General features: G+C 38.1%; 1 protein-coding gene across 1 annotated transcript in view; it reads right to left on the bottom strand.

Moving 5' to 3' along the window:
* Nucleotides 1-463: 463 nt before the first annotated feature.
* MOV10L1 (Mov10 like RNA helicase 1) overlaps nucleotides 464-16,183 on the bottom strand; it is a 34,043-nt gene continuing 18,323 nt past the window's right edge. The window contains exons 14-26 of the mRNA XM_009979304.2: nucleotides 16,088-16,146; nucleotides 15,429-15,544; nucleotides 12,661-12,691; nucleotides 11,306-11,484; nucleotides 10,648-10,794; nucleotides 9,872-9,993; nucleotides 8,978-9,077; nucleotides 8,350-8,514; nucleotides 6,486-6,659; nucleotides 5,556-5,705; nucleotides 4,403-4,510; nucleotides 1,318-1,455; nucleotides 464-559 (exon numbers count right to left, since the gene is read on the bottom strand). Coding sequence (XP_009977606.2) covers nucleotides 464-559; nucleotides 1,318-1,455; nucleotides 4,403-4,510; nucleotides 5,556-5,705; nucleotides 6,486-6,659; nucleotides 8,350-8,514; nucleotides 8,978-9,077; nucleotides 9,872-9,993; nucleotides 10,648-10,794; nucleotides 11,306-11,484; nucleotides 12,661-12,691; nucleotides 15,429-15,544; nucleotides 16,088-16,146 — 1,585 coding nt within the window. The remainder of the gene's footprint in view (nucleotides 560-1,317; nucleotides 1,456-4,402; nucleotides 4,511-5,555; nucleotides 5,706-6,485; nucleotides 6,660-8,349; nucleotides 8,515-8,977; nucleotides 9,078-9,871; nucleotides 9,994-10,647; nucleotides 10,795-11,305; nucleotides 11,485-12,660; nucleotides 12,692-15,428; nucleotides 15,545-16,087; nucleotides 16,147-16,183) is intronic.

Raw genomic sequence — 16,183 nt, 5'->3', positions numbered from 1 at the left:
ATGAATAGCAATTTTTTTTTTTTAAAGAAAAAAAGATACTTCAATCTAGTAGATAATACCCATTTAACAACGTATATGTGTTACTAGAAGGGACATGTTTACATCAATCTTCAAAGATATTTCTTTAATTATAGTCAAGTCACCTTAAACATTTCCCTTGCACCTCCTCCTCCCCCCACATCCTTATGGTCATCAAATACATAAGGCATCATTTAGGGTTATGTAAAATCACAAAGTAAACAACAGCTTGTATTTAATATTTAATGCTCAGGCTCTTCTTATGGGGTGGGAGAAAAATATGGTCACGTTACATGTTATTATGTTTATAGTACTTAAGAATGCAAAATCAAATTCTTCTATGGTATCACAGGTTGTTGTATTTATCAATTTTTCAAATGATACTAGCTTTAAAAATATTGTAAACTGATCCATATCTAGCAAGGTTAAAGTAAAGACCAGACACTCACTTCTGCAGGCATTCCAGCTCCGGAGGCAGGTCACAACCTACATAAACTCTATTCATTAAACTGTACTCTAACAGTGCACAAAAACAGGAATCCTACAAGAGAAGATTAATGTTTAATTTAAAGTGAATTTTCAAGCAAATTAACATGGCACATGAATGCAGGAGACTTAATAGGACCTTTTCCAGAAACAGAACTCTACAAATGGTGCAAGCATGGTGTAACATGGGAAGAAGATACCTACAGCTGCTCTGAGTTACACTTGTTGCACGTAGGTGCGGGGAGATTAAACTCTATTCAGACCCTTTCTGGTGTATTGCTTTTCTTTTCATCTGGAGAGTTGGACATAACATCTTATCAGATGAAGAAAAACTCACCTTATTTCTATGGAAGGACCATGCATGGGTTCACAAGGAGACCATCCCTGGCAGTCTGTTACATGAACTGGGAACAACCACTTCTATCTCCCTCCATTTAAAAAGTGAAGCAACTGCATTTTGTGAAGAATCTGATTGCATAAGGCTATTCAGAACATGCTTACGGGACTTGCAGGTTGCTGAAGAACTCCAGCATTGAGGTTCTGACCTCTTCTGGAGAGAAAGGAGGTAGAAGCCTGCATGCACAGATCAGCATTACAATTTCCCATGTGCTTAGAAGACTACTGTGTGGGTGCCTGAACTGTCCACACTTACAGGAACCTATGGAGTTCAGATATTCCCAAATGCAGACTGAGGACAAGCGTACCAGTTCTCAACATAATCTGATGTTGCCTCACACCAGATTAACCCCTCAAATCATTCATTCACTGTGGCAAATACCACATGAAATTGAAAGATATAAACCCAAAACTTACCTTCACAAGAACGTGAGGATTTCCCACGACAATCTGCAATGCTTTTGCTCTAGTAATTGCTACATTAAATCTCCTTGGGTTACAGAGAAAGCCCAAGCAGTATTTGTCCTCATCAAAGAAGCCTTCATGAGATCGCACCTAAAATTAATTATGGATAATTTTAGAAACAGAATAGGGAGAAAGCAACTTACCCAGCCATAGTGTAACTTCAGCATAATACTTGCTTACTGCAGCAATCCACAGCTCAGTGTCAGCAATGCACAAGTTAGCTTCATAATCCAAATTTCAATTAGCTATTTCCTATCTCTGGCTTTCCCACAGAAGGTCTGTTCTCCAACAGGCTGCTCCTGCAACTTCAGCCATTTCAAAAGACTGGTGTACTAGTTTTTATTTTAGCATTAGGACTCACCAATGTAATTCGAAACATGAGATACCAACACTGCTTCCTAAAAACCAGTGACTATCTTTTCAGTAGAAGAAATGCTAGAGCTGCTGGTTTTCTAATTCCTACAGTTGACTGACAATTCAGAGTGTGTCCTCCTGCAAGCCTTCTTCAGTAGCCTCATCAGTGTGCTTTGACTTAGCTTAGACAACACAGCCAAAGCAACTAGTGTGCTATAACTTGTGCTCGTTAAATTTTCACCTTTATCTATTTCATCTATATTTGAACCCATCTTTGGTAAAAGAAAGTTTTCACGACCTAAATAATGAGTTCTTATGAACAGGAGCATAGTACATACCTAGAACTACTTTAAGAGAGAGATACAATGCTGGATTGAAAAGCTATGGTATGACACAGAACAAAGAGAGTAAGCATAGTAAGACCACCGTCAGGGAAAAAAAACAAGCAAGAAAGTGCCGCAAACTCTTCCCCCAAGACATGAAAGAACTCCTCAAAAACAACTGTTCCTCCACCCCACATTCACCTTGCTTTCCAGTGCTTTGGTTGTTTACATAGCCGTTTTATCCTCCTCTCTCCTGGAAATCCTACGTACTCTTGTTAAAAGTAGTCCAGTACCGGTCATACCTTCAGCTACACATTCCTGTTCTATACTTCCTCCTGTGATCAGTTTGCCTCACATGCCATTACTCAGACTTACACAGGCTCTGCCTGCACTGTACATTCTTGAACAGCCCTGAGGGATCCCAGGTCACAAACACGTCAGGAACTCCGTGTTTCAAACACTTAAATCTTTTACTTTAGAGACTTACTGCACCAAAACCACATCACCATTTGGAAAAAAAGCAAGCATAGGCAGAATGTTTTTGTATTCTAAACTGAATTCCACACTGTTGAAACACAGCTATGTAGGGCTCGTAATGCCCACCAGAAGAAAGTCTAAACCCTCAAACACAATCACATACACTGAACTGGTATTGCTTCCTGATGTTCAAAGTATTAAGTTAGACTTTCTCTAAAGTTTCCCAACTGTCTTTTCCACTGATCCAGCACAGATTTTTACTTCTGTCCAAGAGTTCAGTGTGCATCAAACAGCGTGCATTTGATAGACGCTGACTCAGAAGACAAGGGATTGGTATCATGTATCCTGGTAGCAAGAAGCTGTCTGCAAAAAGCCTCAGCAGCTATCAGCTGATTTAGCTGCTTTTCAACCCCGCATTGATTTCTCCCTAGAAGCACAAAAGTCTCCTGTCAAGAGCCCCAGGCAAGAATCTTACACGCCTGAGAAGACAAAGGACATAAAAGTAGGACATAAAGAAGCTGCTGTACTTTTCCCTTTATGGGGCTTTCATGCGAATTCAAATACCAGGGATATGTGTACCTAGTGGAGTAATAACCTAGCATGGAGGGAGAGAGAACTGGCATATGCCTGCATCTAACCTCAGCTCAACCTCAGAGTCTTCTGAAGCCCAATGTCTCAGCTGCTACAGACAGGACTTCCACATCCCAGTCAACTGATTGACAGCTACGACTATATCTTTGTCTGCCATCTGCAGATAACGTGCACTTTCAGAGAAAACAGACATCTGCTGAAGCATATTGGTCACCAAGTTTGCGGAAGAAGGTGAGAGACAAAGGCTGCCAGCTTCCAAATAATAACAGCAACTCCCTCCCAGTACTCTGGCACCATATTCTCTTTCCCCCCTTTGTCAAATGAAAGGGATGGGCTCAACAAATCCAAACATCATCTTCCCAAACACATGCAACTTCTTCCCACATTACCTGAACACTCCTTTTTGTCAGCACTTTTCTGAAAGACCGATTTATTGCAAAGAGCAAAACCAAATACCTCTGCATTTTCATCCTTATCTGAAAATCTCTAGTGATGCAGTTTATGCCTCTATACCTTCATACTTACATAGATGCAGCCAACCAAAACCAACTCTGAACCAAGGAGGTGATATACTGTTAAAATGTTGGCCTGTGACTAGCGTACTGCTAAAGCAGAAACATAGCATGGATTTTTCATTTCCCCAGATCCTTTCTCCAAAGCATTTGATAGCTTCAGATTCAAAGAGCTAGCACCTAGAAAAGACCTTTACCAACATCCCTATAACACAATCAGCACAGCACTTGAAGTGCACCATCAAGATGAAAGACTATCAAGTGCTCTCCTACCAATGCAAAATAAATAGATAAATAAATAAATAGTGATAAAGGGTATTCAGCTTCTAGGCACAGTCAGCGTTGGTGTCTGGGAGGTCGTCAGCTATGTACCATTAAGTGATGATTATCAAACTGAAGGTGAAAAAGAATTTAAGAACCTACATCACCTTTTATAAGTCAAATAGCAATTACTTTTTAATACTGTGATTTACACAGTGCTCTAATATTATAACACATCCAGTTTCCATTCTCCCTATGGACACTTAAGTAAAAGCTACATTATCCGCATGAGACTGAAGTAAATTCAGCATGAATATCTACAAAGATTTAAGGTTTACTTCAAAAAATCACAGACGCCATTTCCATGCACTTAAAAATAAGCTCTGTTTTCAAATACTGTGACGGACTGACAAAAAATATAGCTTTTAATTTTTAATTTAAAACCTCTATATCAAAATGGAAACAGAGAATTAAGACACATACAAAAACTCTCCACAGGACCACAACAAATATACATACTGTTGATAAGATGATAACCATGTATTCCTGCCCTTGAAACTCTTCTACTGTGCCAACTTTAATGTCTGCCAAATCAATACTTCTCAGAAGAAATCTAATTTTTTCCACCTGCCAAAAAAAAAAGTTGGAAGGAATTTATTTTCACATTTGAGTGGATTACTTAAAAACTGAAAACATACTGCATATCCAAGTATGTGATTTAACACAGAAATGTCACAGGGAATGCCTACACCAAGCTTAGCCGTCATCCACTAGTAAGGTTTTAAAATAAAATAATTAATTTTTCCTGAGAAGTATCACATTTTCTACACAACTTAGAAAGTGAAGTACTCACTATCACTGTTTAAGCAGAAATTAATTAATTTTTAATAATCCAGACTTTAATGAGAAGAACCATTAGATCCACAAACTCTCTTTTCCACACACCTAACCATGTTTCCCCAACCCATGCATGCAAGGCCATGAATACTGAGATGTGAACACCAGGAAAAACTAACATGCACATTGCCCAGAGCAGCCTCTGGAAATGAAAGGAGATTTAATCTTTGTTTTAAAATGAAAGCAGACATCACATACTTAACAGACTTGAATATAAGTAGTTTTTAAAATAAAGCACCACATTTGAAGTTAACATTCAACATTCTCTACAGGTTTAAATAGCAGCACAAACTTCAAGTCTGAGTACAGGACAGCTAAGTCCCCATTCCTCTAATTTCCTCAAAGCCATAACAAGGTGACATGCCACGTACTTCACTACATTTCCCTTTTGTTCCACTCCTCAGTGCAGAGAGTGACAGAATCAGATTGCTGTTCCAGCTGTTGGATAATAAATTCTTGACTTGTACTCTTTACTTGCAACAACTGAAAAATCTGATTCTGTCACCAAACCTGCAAGTAGATCTCTCCTTAATAATTTCCTGACTTTTAAAACTAAAAAAACCACCCCAAAACAAAAACGTGTACAATGCCATTACTGCTGTCTTTCTCCAGGTTTAGCTTTCCATCATTAATGACTGACAATACACCGCGTAATATGACACACAACAGTGAAGATTTGGGATATGCTTCCACGCTTTAACAAACCACAGCCACAATGTAAAACTCCCAGATGAAACACAGCAACTTTGGAGCTCTCAGACATCAGTTATTATACCTGTTTCCGATATGGTGTAATCACTCCAATGTCAGTCACTGGCACGGCAGCGTTTTCACTTTTAACAAGGTGGCAACAGTACCGCATTACTTGAACGGCTTCAGTCGGATTAAACCATGAAGGACTGTGACCTTCACGTGTTTCACTGCCCTGTATTAGGGGAAAGGAAATGAGATGATGAAGACCAGGTGCAGAAGTGACTACATATTTATTAATAGATTATTCTTATACATCCTAAATGCAAAAAAAAAATGATGTAGTGTTACACAGAATTTATCTTCTTTGCTAAACACCTTATCCAATGAACAAGTATCACCTAATATTTTTTTTTTTAAAGCCAGAGAATTTATAGGACAACAATAATATCAGAGTGCAACAAAAAAGTTAAATCTCAACTCAGAATAACATGTGTTACTAAGTTGGTATCTTGCTTTTATACAAGGTAGAAGCGCTCAAAACCAAGCCTCTACAAGCAGTGGATATTATCACTTTTTACTAACTTCTTGGAAGACCAAAGAAAAATTATTTTTTTTTTCCCCCCAAAGTGTATTTTTTTCCCCTGCCTACTTAAGCCTTAATAATCCTCTAGCTTTAGAGGCTTGTATTCATTCTAACGTAGCAAACTCATCAAAAGTAATCTAAAGGCAGCTGACTGTAACTCCATCTTGGTCATTCTGCTATGAATTTAAATTTGTGGAGACATCAAAATGTCTCCACAATGCACTTCAATGGGCAGCTGCTCAAGTTCTTAGCAAACATTTGACTTCAGTAGTTGTTTCTAAAACCGAATGGTCAGGAAGTCACATTATCTGCAACAGAAAGTTTATCCTTTTTTCATATCCTTCCTAGAATTCATTCCAAAGACGACTCATCTACAACATCAGCAAACTTCTATCAGGCCTCCTTTCGCTACATGAGCATTTTACATACCCTTACTCCATGAAAAATTAATGGAAATCCCTTCCTGGGCAATTTTCCCCAGTGCAACAAAGAATTTACTACTGAAGCATCTGCACAAACTTCTAGCTCCTTATGATAAAACAATTTGGATGGCAAGGCAAGCAATGCAGAATGTGACCTGTAGTTCTTCACGAGTTTTGTGATCTGCAAAGACAAAAACCAAAATCCGCAACTGAAACAGATAATTATTCATCAGACTTCATAGTACACAGCTCTCAAGCAGATAACTACTTTGCCATCTTCTAGCATTTCGCTTTCCTAAAGCTGCTCAAGAGCTGTATTAAAGGCAAAAACCCACAGGTGTGATCTTCTACAAGTAAATACTAAACAAAAGCAGGTTTTTAAAGGACCACCTCTTTCCCCTCCAAAGAAAAAGAAAAAACGAACTGAATATATGTGATAGATGAACTAGTCATTCTCCAGTTTCTTAAAATATTTCATCTATAGGCACTTTTTTTTTTTTTAAGAGAGTCAGATTCTTTGCATGGGGTTTCCACGGATATAATCTGTTTTTTTTGGAGGAAGTCTTGATGGGCAGAAAGGGAGCATCAGAACAGCCCATAAAAGCTGGCCTTCGAAAAGAGAAATATATTTGGTTTTAAATGAATGAATGTGGTTTTAAATGAAAGAATGGCCTTAAGGAAGCATTCCAGTCAGTAATAACCAGGCTCAGAAAAAGCCTATGTCCTGTAAAAAGACGAAGATGATACTCAGGACCAAAGGTATCCTTAAAGCCCTCACACTTCCTGCTCTCTCTCTATGCAAATTCTCCTTAAGCATTTCAACTGAAAGAGAGCAGATTTAGATTAGACGTAAGGAAGAAATTTGTCACTGTGAGAGTGGTGAAGCACTGAAACAGGTTGCCCAGAGAAGTTGTGGATGTCGCATCCCTGGAAGTATTCAGGTCCAGGTTGGACGAGGCTTTCAGCAACCTGATCTAGTGGAAGGTGTCCCTGCCCATGGCAGGGGAGTTGGAACTACATGATCTTTAAGGCCCCTTCCAACCCAAACCATTCTATAATTATATAAGGAACACAACAATGAAAGTTTGCCATAACAGATTTTAGGAGAAAGCGTAACAGGTTTTTCAGCAGGCTGAAGCCAACCTAAAGCCTAGGGCCAAACACCCCCACTTTCCCCCTTAAGTCTGCCATCAGATTTCCTCTCTCCTCTGCTTTCATGGTCATCTAGTCGCCTTTTGCTCTGAGTTTAATTTTTCAAAGTGTATTACCATGAGAATGGGAAAGCATCTTAGTAAATTTAACTTTAGCCCTATATTTCAGATTCAGACAATAATTTAAAGCAGCTGTGCTCATTTATGTACTATGCTACCTCTGCCACTTAACATAGACTTTAGGTATTTCACCATACAAGAGTTTTGGAAAGCTATCCTTCAGAGGAAGAGGTAATGAAGAAACAGGAACAGTTTCTTTTTTCCCCTTCCTGAAACATGATGTTTGCAAAATTAATCATTATGTTTAAAGAGGAGGCTTTGTCTTTTTATGTTACAAATATAAGCTGTACTTGTTCATTTGCAGAAAATTAAGTTATGGTAAACGGGGACAATAGAGATGGAAGGGAATTTTAAGACGCTATTTAGAATTCTGCTTAAGAACAGAGAATTCCTTCAAAGAAGGGTTTTAACACACTGGAGGGCTCAGGAGCCTTGCAATTCAGAGTATATATTCAAAATAATCAAGCTTTCCTAGAGAACTAATGCTCAAGCTAGACTTATCACTAAGCATCAGGGGCAAAAAGGTGGAAACAGCAAGAACCAGTTTCTCCTTTTTTGATTTAGATGAAAAAAATTAATTCAAATTGTAGTTTTACTCACCAGCAAAGGATTATATGCTCCACAGGCACTAAAGGCATCCTCATCTCTCAGATATAGCTCTCTTGATGTCAGTCTTTCCAGCAATGACACATTTAATCCAAAAGTCAGTGCAAGTTTAGATTTTATTACTGGCCCCAACTGCTTTGGATCTCCAACAAGAATTATCTGTATATGTAATTAAAAAAAAAATCCATCTTGTATTAAAACAGGTTTGGTTTTTGTTTGTTTAGTTTAGGTTTTTTTTTTTTTTTTTCCCCACACTTCAGAATTCAAAGGTCAATTTATATCAAGTATTCTGCTTTCCTCCAAACACCTAATCTGTTTATGAATAAGTGTTAGGCCCAGGACAGAAATACATTGTTGTCTTAAACTAAGAAAGCATATTTTTATTTTGACATCTTACACACACACTGAATCCCATCCTACCAAAGTAAGACTTGTTTTAAATTTAAAACTACTCATTTATGTGTGAGAAATGAACATTGTGCATGAATAAGATTTATTACAAGTACTCAGATTTCCATACTCATCACTAGGAAATGGCTGCTTGCATTTTACATCATACACAAAACCAAAAACAGTAAACCAAAACTTTTTTCCTTTCAGTCAATGATGCTAAGAGAACTACCTGTCCATTAGCTTCTGAAATCAACCCAATAGGAATCAGGCTCTCTGGTTCAGTTGCTTGTCCTGCCTCATCCACAATCACATGAGTGAAGTGCCCAAGCCTAGAATTGAACAACATGAACCCAAAACAGGGTAGTTTTCAGGTTAGTTCATTCTGCCACCCTGTGGTTGACCTCAGCAATTCTGCCGACTTCCTTGTCAAGTGTGCCAGGCAACTCCACACGGAGCAAAGATGGGTATTTTCAACATGAAATATAGAAAAAACAACCCAGTAACTTTAATTTGTCATCTTTGATTTTGCTTACTTACTCTGATATACACAACACTTAAGGCACTTAAAAAAGCTTTCCTTGTTCTCAGTTTCCTTCAGCTATTTAATTAGACAATGCACTTGTATAGCAATGACAATTGCCAGGCTTTGTTTCTACCAAACCAAACTGTTTCGACCCATTTAGGCTTCAGAGTGTCCTTTTTCAAAATTAAAACCAAAACCAGAGGAATCTTTAATTAACAGCACTTGACATGGTGGTTGTCTACGGTTTGTAAAGGTGATGTGACAAAAACCAAATAGAATAACTTTGTGTGACAATCACTTTGAGCCAAAATGACTGTCAACAGCAAGACAATTTCCAAGGCTCCCACTGGTAGTGAAGTAGAACTTATTTTATCAAAAATCTTTAACATTATTCAAGATAATTATTGCATTTACCATAGAGCAAGTCTCTGCTGAAACATTACTAAAATCAAATGGTTTGCTAGGGAAAAGATTTCAAAATAAAGGCACAAGCAATTAATTGTCTTAAAATAGCTCGAGTTACAGTATAGAGGGTATCTAAAAGTTGTGGGTTTGTAACTTCCAGCTATCTCAGTGACATTCCCATCTATAGTACTCTACCGTATTTCTGTTTGATAAAACATTCCTGCACTGTTGCATGTGGTAATTACTATCCTGAACCATGATGCTTTCCAAATATCATCACCATCTTTGCAGTAAGGTTTCACCATGTCATCAATTTGCTGCAGAAAAACAACAACAAAATATTTTGTAAAACAAAATGCCGCTCTAAACCTAAATGTTTTAATTTGAATAAAAAAGGCCACTGAAAATTATTTTAGAAGCTGAGCAAAACATTTAGATTTAGACCCATTCATACACCAAAATGAATTCTTCATTAATTTGCCTAAACAAAGTAGTACATATCCAAGGCACCTGTGTTTTCTTTATTGTAAGGATCAAAATGGAACATATGGATGTTTCATATACATATATATAAAATGCACACACAATGTGTGTGTACTATATAAAGATTACAATTCTATTTGCTTACTTTTCTGTGTAAGCAGTCTAAATTTGGAGGCAAAGGCTTGACTTCAGTAACAGATTTCAGGATAGCTTTGTAAGTCAAAGCACCTTACCACATTAAAAAATCCCACCGATACGTATGTGCTGCTTGTGGAGTTAAGCACTCACACTCACATGATTAAATTAAGGACTGTTATCAACATTTTCTAGTTAATCTTCTGGAAAACCTGAAGTAATATGTTCATACGTTGCATTCCAAGCAAGTCTAATCAGCCTAATAACCACGGACAGTTACATTACTACATCAGTATTTTAAGATCAAGATATTAAAATGGAAATATTAACTGGCAGGTATCTATAATATTTACCTCTGCTGATCTGAGGCTGGCATTAACTCGGACCATAGCTCCTGGTTTTAGCAGACTGCTTTGATGCAGCCGCAAGCAAATCAGATCTGTTGCAGCATTTGATGGCGCACAAACCAAAATTCGACTATGTGGTAGAGTATAATGTATCTACATTAAAGAAGACGGACATGAAGAAAAGGTTATTTAGAGAAGCAGCAATAGCTCAAAACATGCTCTTTTTATTTCACCGAATACAGAATCGAGAAGAGTTTTGCATACATGTTATATCCATCCATTCTCTTGCAGTTCAGGAATGCTAATTTTGACAGCCATGACTAAGTACTCTCAAACAGAGTGTACCAACAGCAGAATTAATTCATGGCTTTCATATTAATGTATACCTGTGCTTCATGAGCATATCACGCACTACTGGAATCACAAGTCAGATACTGTTCACTAAAGCTTTAAAGACAAAGACAAGGCAACTTGAAAATAAGTCATTCAGGAATTCTGTTAAATTCCATAAAGATTTTTTTCCTTTTTCACAAAGCTATAGAAAATGATCTTAAGAGTATTTTGAAAACTCCTTGGAAAAAAAAAAAAAATATGATGGTACTTAACAGAATTACTGTAAGTCTTCCAAAACTAAGAAGATTAGAGATGACTAATCCACCACTACCTGTAAAATAGCTTCAATTACTGTTAATGTTTTTCCAGTTCCTGGTGGTCCAAAGAGAACATAAGGTGTTGGACGACATTCGCCACTCAGTATCCTTTTCACTGCCAGTTTCTGTTGCTCATTCAGCATAGGATTGAAAAATTCACCAGCTCTTTGTTTAAGTGTCACAGTTTCACCAACTATAATCAAAATAAGCATATATTAAAACTCCACATAAGTATTTTCTAATACACGTAGATTAAAGCAATTTTAATTCACATTATGCTTCAAAAAAAATTTCATTTTCCTTATGTGGTAACAACTAAAGAATTTCTAAAAAGTTCTGATTTCCTAGAACAGCATGTAGAAAATAAGTCATTAATATTTCAGAAGGGTATTGGATCTTTACTAAAACTGAAGGCCAGAGAAGGACTATGATTATGTAACCCAACAATCTGTAAAAACTTTATTCAGTAATTTTAGCACCAAGCTCATTTTTTTCTTTTGTCCTAGAACAGCAAAATTTCAGTAGCTTTCAGTAACTGGTACTTTAGGGATAGTACCAGTACTAGATATCCAGTATTAAGTCACAACTACTGAAGTTTTTTTCTTAATCCTCTCTGAACTAGTCTAGCTTCAGCTTTCCACAGCAGATTCTTACTAATCTTTGGACAGAAGTGCATTCTAGGGAATCCATTCCATATTTATTTAGGCATCTTATTGCTACAAAGTGATAAAATCACCCTTTCTGTCAATGAAGTACACAGATGTTTCAAGTCATACTTTCCAGAAAAGCATAGGAATTATTTGGGCTTTCTGAAAGCTCTTCTAAAGTTTTAGCATCTTTGGAAAAGTAGCTATCCCGAAGATGAGACACAGCATCCCAGTAACAAATTGGAGAGTTTGAACATAACCAAAAATTTTTCAGGAAGTGACTGGGACATCATAATTTACGGAGTACAAAATATATCACTAGATGTTTGTTGCCCCCTCCCTGGTAGTGTTCAAGGCCAGGTTGGATGGGACTTTGAGCAACCTGGTCTAGGGGAAGCTGTCTTGGCCATGGCAGGGGGGTTGGAACTAAATGATCTTTAAGGTCCCTTCTAACTATTCTGCGATTCTATGAACTGGAGACGTTCAAGTAATCCACAGAAAGACTCCAATGAAACTTCCTGCTAGTACTGTTCGCGAATTTGTCTCTAAAAGATAGAGCATGAGGACACCTAAAAGGTATCTTACTCAGCCCTGATTTACCAAAGTGATTGCAATCCTGAACTGCCTATACTTGAATATAAAGTATTAAAGTGTACCAAGTTGGCTTGTTTGTGCAGCTACTCTCATCGCATCTGTTATTTTCACCTCCCTTGATGCCATGCACTTTGCCTGTTTGTTCTGCAGTTTTTTGACCTGAAAACAGCAAGTGAAGATAAATGCATTTATAACCTTAAGATGACAGACAGCTATCTTCACTAACACTTTGAAGTTGCTAAGTTTTAATTTCTCCCATTAAATAGCATTATTCCATTAAATAAAGTATCTACTGTGAAGACCGAAATACAAGAGTAGTAGAAGCAGGTGCTACCAATTCCCACCTTAAGCGTAAGATTGCTAAAAGTATGGCTTATGTTAACATTAATCTCAAAAATACTCTGCAGGCTCAGATGAGGATTTTGAAGCCATGGCTGAATAACTCGTTTCGTCCCACAAAAGCTAACATTCACATTCTATACCACTAAGCAAGGTAATACCTCTTTCAGATTGCAGCATGGGCAAAAACTGCTTGTAGGGAATGTGGTCTCTGCAAGGTTCTGGACCAGATGCATCAAGTGAAGTGATGGGCGTTCGAGGTTGATTACTCTTTCTTGTACAGGATAGATATCATCCAGAGATGTTTGCTGCTTCCCCAGAGCCATGAAGTCATGGAAAGACTGCAAGGCTCATCTAGTCCTTCTGACTACTCTCTTTGATGCTTACCCATGTGGGTACTAGTGACACCTTGAACAGATCAAGGGGAGGATCATATAGCTCTAGGGTAAACATAAGGAGTCCAGGTGATGTTCTCCACCATCCTTTTAGTCAAATAGAAAGGCCCCAGTAGAAGCAGGCATCTTGCAGAACATTAACTAGTCGTGCTGCTGCTCTCAGAGCACAGCTCTGGATTTATGTGCAGAAGCTCCTTGACTGTACGTTATTAAATTGCAAAAACCAGAGATGCGTCTGAGTTGTTACCAGCAGAGAATAGAACAGCAGCAATGTTGTCTGGTGGTCTGTAACAAATCCCCGCCAGAAGGAAGACAACACGGATGAGACTTCTGACAAACAATTGGCATCAGTGTCCTGATCACAGGTTGTGCATCTTCCTTGACATTTCAATCATTCACACATCTGTCGCAATTTATCCCAGAAACATCTACAGAGTGAGTTGGTGACAGATTCCTAACGTAAACGGCTGACATACTGATCAGAAATAACACTCTACTAGAATTGCTGCTTGTATACAGCAAAGAGCATGTGTCCATACACTAGCTTTTGCTGCAGAGACTGAAAGATTGGAGGAAGGCTAAGAAGGCAAAGCAGCAGAGTCAGAACTCTGGCCCTTCTAGAGCAAACCTCAGTTTCTGTAAGGAATCACCAGGCAAAGTCGTCTGGGAAACTACTATGTGGAGAAAAAGGTTCCCAGGAGAGCCAAAAGTTGCTTATTGAGAGATCATAAACAAACCATCCTGTTGCACAAGATTGTTGGGAATTTCAACAGAAGGCCTGCTTAGCTAAGCTTGTATCTTCTTGATGAATTTATAAAAAGCTTATTACAAGCAGAAAGAAGGACAAGCAAAATATAAAAGCACTGCTTGAACAGTTATTAGTGGCCTGGGGACACATCACCTAGATCAGACAGTTAGACGAGCTGGAAATTGACTGAACTATTGGGCTCAAAAAGTATTAATCAATAGTGTTTGATACTCAGCTGGAAGCTGGTCAAAAACTAAGCAACTCAGGGTTGTTGCTGGGAGCGATATTATTCAATATCTTCATCAATGACTAGGATAAGACTAAATAACACCCTCTACAAATTCGCAGACAACACAAAAATCAAGAGTCATACCTCAAATGCTGATGGTGCATCTTCAGTTCACAGGGACCATAAGAAACTTGTCCACAGAGCCAACAGAAAACTCATGAAATTCAGTAAGGAGAAGTGGAAAGCTCCACACCTGGGACTGAATAGCTCTGTGAACCAAGACAGGCCAAGAACACACTGGCTGAGCAGTACTCCTCAGGTCCTTTTCAGGATCCTGGGTTACTGTGGATGCTAGAACTGTATACGAGCTAATATCATGTTCTTGTTATGAACTAGAGAGGCTGAGAGAGCTTGGATTTTTAGTTTGGCCATGAGGAGGTGAAGAGGCAGTCCCATGATGGCTTAAATCAGATTTCCAAAAAGAAAGGAAAAACTCTTCTTTGTAGTAACATATGATACAAACTAGGCACCACATTGACAAGTTGCAGGTGGAAGATTCATACTGGTAATTAGGAAAATATCTTGAGGGGAAAGGTGGTGAAGCACAGGTTACGCAGAGGCTGTGGAACCTCTAGACAGAACTAAAGAAACATCTCCTACCTGCCCCCAAGATGGCTTGATTTAGTGCTGGTGACAGTCTTGCTTCAAATAGAAAGGAGGACTAGATAACCTTCTTAAGTCCTTTTTAAGAAAGATTTCTATATTTTCTTCACATCATTTAACTGGCAGTTAAGAAGCCTGGGTAAATCTACTCAGAACAGTATGATTGCCTCCTACAATAAGATTATTCCCTGCCACAGTGACAGGATTTAAGCATCTACGTAACAGTAGCTACGAAAACTAGTCTCAGGCAAATCTGACAATCCCAATTATAATCGTACAGTTTTTTCTACAAGCACTTTCCCTTTGAAATGGGAGTGTTAGCTTTATAGTATCAGTTATCATAAAATCCCCTGTCCCCAGGCAGCAAACAAAAACTTCGGTCTTCAGAAAGCCACAGAATACAACTTTGATTCTTTGACATTCCATTATGCAATTCCTTTCGAATAACAGCTATACAGTAGGTATGTTAGCAATCTGAATGGTATTCAGCATTTTAAGGAACATTTAGAGAATAGATACCACCTTACTTTCCCGCTGGGAACATTGTTCAAGGCCATCATCAACAACGCAATACTCAGTAGTACTCTGGGTCTTGATAGCTTGCGGTGACTGTAAGACAAGCCTTTCTGGAAATAACACTTCAAATTTAGAGGAGAAAAAGCAGAGAGGTTTGAAAGCCACACAAAAAACTTTGCACATTTCACTGATTAATATTACTGCTGATGTATCAGCTTGCTCCAAGTTGCCAAAACTGGTTTATCAGAACTAACATAAAAGTAGCAAAAACCTGTGTGAAATTCATATAGATTGTTCTACTCAACTGTAAAATAGGAAATCAGTGCTTTCTACTAAGTTCTAAGGTAACACAAAACGCTGACATTTCACTTCCTATTGTTATAACAGTATGATTTCTGCGGTTCTTATTGGTTCAAACAGTTCTCAGCAGTTTGCTTCCACTCCTCTCCCCTGTGATGGTCAACAGATGAAATCATTCTGATGACATCTACTCTAGATTCAGACAGGTTTTTGTGGGTTTTTTTAATAGAAAAAAAAAAGTTACAGAAAACTCATCTAAGAACAAACTACAAAACATTCTTCTCAGTATGCCCTGATGTAAAAGCAATATAAAACACAAGACCCCCACAAACTCCTCTAGACAGCTTAAGTTAAGCGAAGTGTACCTTTTTCACCCAGGTAGATAGCTTGCTCAACTGCCAAGTGGCATCGCCTGCTACTAATCCTGTTATCAGAATACAAATTTGCAGATTAAACTAAGA

This window comes from Tauraco erythrolophus, chromosome 4, assembly GCF_009769465.1.
Source record: "Tauraco erythrolophus isolate bTauEry1 chromosome 4, bTauEry1.pri, whole genome shotgun sequence".
In the NCBI taxonomy this organism is placed as follows: Eukaryota; Metazoa; Chordata; class Aves; order Musophagiformes; family Musophagidae; genus Tauraco; species Tauraco erythrolophus.
This window is presented reverse-complemented; position numbering and strand designations above follow the sequence as displayed.